The sequence below is a fragment of the Penaeus vannamei genome, chromosome 16 (assembly GCF_042767895.1).
Source record: "Penaeus vannamei isolate JL-2024 chromosome 16, ASM4276789v1, whole genome shotgun sequence".
In the NCBI taxonomy this organism is placed as follows: Eukaryota; Metazoa; Arthropoda; class Malacostraca; order Decapoda; family Penaeidae; genus Penaeus; species Penaeus vannamei.
This window is the reverse complement of record NC_091564.1, coordinates 21,373,575-21,378,574: the sequence shown is the minus strand read 5'-3', so window position 1 is coordinate 21,378,574 and position 5,000 is coordinate 21,373,575. Positions and strand designations below refer to the sequence as shown.

Sequence of the window (5,000 nt, the reverse complement as noted above, 5' to 3'; positions counted from 1 at the left end):
AAATAATAAATAATAAATAATAATATATATACGATGTATTATATATTAATAAAATGTAATATTAAGTAGTAAAGAAATAACTACTACATTTAAAAATATTAAAAATAATAAACACTTTAGAGCAATGATTAATATCCTTATTATCATATTTTTCATTATCATGATATAATATACTTTATATGTTAAATGACATATAAATATTTATGTATAATTAATATGTATGATTAAATAACAATATCATATTAGTCATTATTATCTAATATTATGAATATGTATATATATAAATATATAATAACGTTAAATAATAAATAATATGTAAATTAATATATATATAATAGTTAAATAATAAATAATAAAAATATGATTAAATCTTGATGTACCGATTAAAATATGTGATATCTGTCACATTACTGTCCTGTCCCTGTCCCTGTCCCTGTCTCTCTGTCTGCCCCTCTCCCTCTCTCTGTCCCTCTCCTTCTCTGCTCCCAATGCAAATACATTTGAGGCAATCAAAATCTGAAGAAAGCCAGAAAGGTAACCAGGGGAGTTATGTAGATTAAAATTTAGTGTTTATATTGTCTGTAGAAACCAAGTAAAACTAATTATAATCTTCGCCTTTAGCATCTTTGCCATCGGGGATTGCATCCATGGCCCCATGCTGGCTCACAAGGCAGAAGATGAGGGCATTGTGTGTGTAGAGGGCATTGCTGGCGGCCCTGTCCACATCGACTACAACTGTGTACCATCTGTTATCTACACTCATCCTGAGGTGGCTTGGGTTGGCAAGACAGAGGAGGACCTGAAGGCTGAGGTAGGTTTGAAATCTTTAAGAGGAGATTTATGAAGATTAGTAGATAGGAATGAGTGAAAGTAAAGATTATTGTGAGACAAGTGAATTATCCAACATTTCAGTTACGTAACCCATCAGTTTTTTTGTTTTTTTTACTGCAATGTAGATTATCTGTTTTGTTTGTTCTAGTGATTACTTTGATATTTAATGGTTCAGTAAATTCAAAAGTTTCTGATTATGCATTGATAATCAAGTAACCCTTGTCCCTCCCATCTAGGGTGTGGAGTATGCAGTTGGCAAGTTCCCATTTGCAGCCAATTCCCGTGCTAAGTGTAATGATGACACTGATGGCCTGGTCAAGATCTTGGCAGACAAGCATACAGATCGGTTGTTGGGCGCACACATCATTGGTCCAGGCGCAGGCGAGATGATCAATGAGGCAGCATTGGCCATGGAGTATGGTGCTAGTTGTGAGGACGTAGCACGTGTATGCCATGCCCACCCCACCTGCTCGGAGGCCTTCCGTGAAGCTAACCTGGCTGCATACTTTGGAAAGCCCATCAACTTCTAATGAATAGGCTGTTATTTATAAAAGAAACGATAAAAAAATAATGAGATATATGTATTGTCTATATTTTTTCCGTGCTTTTAGTCTCGTTTAGGGATGAGGATCTTTGATGCATTTCACAAGCTGTTTAACCCATTCTTTCTTTCTCTTCTCTTTCTTTTAGACACAATTACACAATCATGAAAAAAATCAAAATCTTGGTTAGAGCTTTCTGTTAAACTGTTTTCGGAGTAAAATTAATTATTTATATTGCAATGAAGTTTGTTCACATATAATAAATTATTTCTCTTTACATGTCACTTTTTTCATGCTATTTTTTCTAACCCAAAGATGTAATGCATCATGTCTGTACATAGTTGTGCATATGAAACTTGTCGTATGTGGAAGATGCAATGTAAGTATATTATACTTGGCGAGAATTTCTCAATTTGTAAGTAAAACACACTGTCTGTTTTAGTGTTTTTTTTCTCCTATATTTATTATTCACTGTGCATTTAATACAGATTTGGTAAGACTATCGTGTGTTTTGGTTTCTTTATATAATTTTAGTCAAGAAAGTACTGTTATTTGTCTTGGGGAAAACAATCTGAATTTTTGTCAGCTTTGGGTTGCCAAGCAGTGAATTAGCATCCTTTGTTCCTTTGCTATATTGTAAAAATTCCAAATGTACAAGGTGCAAAGAAAAGTGCCATATCATTAAATCTTTTATATGCTATGCAGCAAGGCTGGGTTTCATGAGTCCCAACTCATGTATTTTCATCACAAAGTCACTGTATTAACATAAAAATCATCAGGGGGGGTGAGCTTTAAACATAAGATTAAATTACATTGCAAATAAGAGAAAAAAGTGTTTTACCTCCAATAAAAACTACCAATTATATTTTTCTCAGTTTTCTTGACAAAGAATAACAGACTATAGTTTTCAATTTGTAATAATGACCATAGTGGTATGTTAATCTTGTACAACAATAATTTCATAGGTCTCAAGTGTAAGTTACCTACTTTTTTGCATTATGGAATTGTAAATCCATTTATGATTATTTCCAGATTAAGACTTTTTAAGTATTTTACATTTACCAATTTATCAAATTATTCAAAGGGAAGAGGGCACCCTTCTTTTCTTTAGGCTGGTTCCCCCACACACTTTAGTTCTCTTTAATAATAAAACCTATATAACTATTACATTTTATCATATAGGAAATCCTTATCCTGGGCCCCCTCTGTCTTAGTGGCTGGGACAATTGACCCCTATGATCCAATAAATCTAGTCCAGAAAATCATTACTACTAGGTTCATAAAACATTTACACAGACCCTGTTGGGTTATAATATCTCTGTGGGTGAAAGATGTTCCTGAACTATGAAGTAAATACAGATGGAAAATATATTGTTTAAAGTAAAAAATGTATTTCTCCACAAGAAGCCTGTCAAATCTAGGACTGTACTTGAAAAAGTAATACCCCCCCCCCCCCCCCCCCAATTCAATGCACGTACGGGCATAGGAGACCGGGACTGAGGTAGTGTGTTGAGGATCACCTCTGCCTTGGGCCTCAGCCTTTATCACGATTAGATTTGCATAGTCTATCCTTTTAATCCTTTCCCTTTAATTCTCTTTAGTCCCTTCTTCAGTTCACTTTATAAAGTGTAAGAACCATGCTGAAAGGATGAAAAGGCTGGGTTTGTGTCAGCCATGGACACTGCATTCCCATGGTTGACCGCCAAACATACAACCACAAAATGGTCTACCATTTCTCTTCCCCACATATTTCAGGCCCACCATGGCCAATAATGAAGATCTTGTACCCTTATTTGGGCATTATGGCTTGCTCCTTCATCAACTAGCCTATCTAATTTTGATCCCGACCCCTCTCATTTGATCTCAGCTCCGACAACTACTACTAGCCCCTCCTCGATACTTTCTGCCAACCTTTTCCATTCCGAATAATCCACCCAGGTCATTTCCCAACCTTCGGAATAAACATATGAGATAATTGGACTAATACTTGACTCCAAGACTAAGTACTTGTGGAACTATATATGAATAATTACAGTTGATAAACCAAGACTGCATTAGGCATGACATGTATGTTATGCCATCCAAGCAGAAAGGGTTAAATGCCTGTGAAATATATATACATTCTATGACTATAACACCGACGCAAACCAATCCCTCGTAAATAGAGGGTAAGAAGGAACTCTATTCTCATGTTCATAATCCACGAATAAGGGCTATAAAAATGATACCTCATTTATCAAAACCGGACCAGGGGTTGCGGAATACATGTGTATATGCAGTTTTATGGTGTGCCACTATATCTAGGGGGTGTAGTCTATAGAGTAAAACTACCTTCAAATTCAAATTCTTTCAACTTTGTGCAGAATGAACGAAAATCGACGGGATAGAAACGAAGTGATTCGTTACATTCCCAAGTTAAAAATGAGGGCGGTTCCTGCGATATTTGAGCAGTGCTAGCTTCCGCGAAACCGTATTTTGGTGAACGGAAAAAATGATGACGCCATCGGGACGACCGATATCGCAGCTTGCAGAATAAGAAATGCCCGTGCCTAATTAATACCATATGTCATCGGCGTAGCAAATAACAGACATATCTTCTCATAACCTGGCAGCAAAACATCACTGCAATCCCTTAGTGCACAATCGGTGGTATTTTGCCAGGGGCGTCATCCTTGAGCGAAAAGTGGTTTTATCGCGCTGAAGAGACGTATACTCTGATTTATGATGCAAGCCCAGGAACGGCCCTTTCCCTATTATGCGTCATCTTATCGCACACGAGTTCATGTAGGAATTTATTCAAAAGCATGATTCGCATTTTTACATGAAGCCTATTTTGAAAATGAAAGTAATTTAATGTGAAAGAAAATAATATTCGTAAAAAATATCTGAACGAAATCATTAAATCGCCAAAATCAATATATCTAAACATCCAGTTCGCCTGACTGTAAGCATTCCCTTATTAACGGGACTAACATATCGAAACTGTAGGCTGAGTAATATAACGCACCGTTAATAACTAGCTCAGCGTAATAGGAAACTCGAAAATGGAATTTCCGTAGGTAACCATCCGTAGCTCTCTTAAGGAATTAACCTAGTGGTCTTATAATGAACAGCCTATGAAAGCCGTATTGGGCGTTGGTGAGATATATTGGCTTATATTCGATATATCATACAGATAATACGATATATCATGAACCGCATCCCTGTTGACAAATGTAGAAAATGTATGAATGAGAATGAATATCATCACAATACAATATATTTATACATATTTTGCATTGTGAAGATATGAATTTTCCTCCACACCTTTACTACGATATATCATACAATTAAGCACAAATAAAGCTATTAAAGTGAGAAGCCACGATGCGAGGTCCTGACATGAGCTGCCTTCTCAACCAGGGTAGACGCTATAGAAACGTAGACTGTGGAATGTAGAATCTGATCCAAAATTAGGCATTATTACAGTTTTGGATATGAAGCAAGCGGTAGAAAATAATGTCTGCGATACATACTCTGTGTTGATGAATCTTTTCTTTTATGATATTTACCATACAGTCTGACGATAGCGAAGATATTTGGTCATCAATCAACTACCAAATGGTCATTGAAGAACACACAGACACA

At 36.0% G+C, this 5,000-nt stretch overlaps 1 protein-coding gene across 1 annotated transcript in view; it reads left to right on the top strand.

The window, feature by feature from the left end:
* LOC113821421 (dihydrolipoyl dehydrogenase, mitochondrial) overlaps positions 1-1,810 on the top strand; it is a 15,161-nt gene extending 13,351 nt beyond the window's left edge. Inside the window, exons 5-6 of the mRNA XM_070131556.1 lie at positions 622-811; positions 1,068-1,810. Of these exons, the coding sequence (XP_069987657.1) occupies positions 622-811; positions 1,068-1,361 (484 nt within the window). The 3' untranslated portion in view covers positions 1,362-1,810. The remainder of the gene's footprint in view (positions 1-621; positions 812-1,067) is intronic.
* Positions 1,811-5,000: the final 3,190 nt, after the last annotated feature.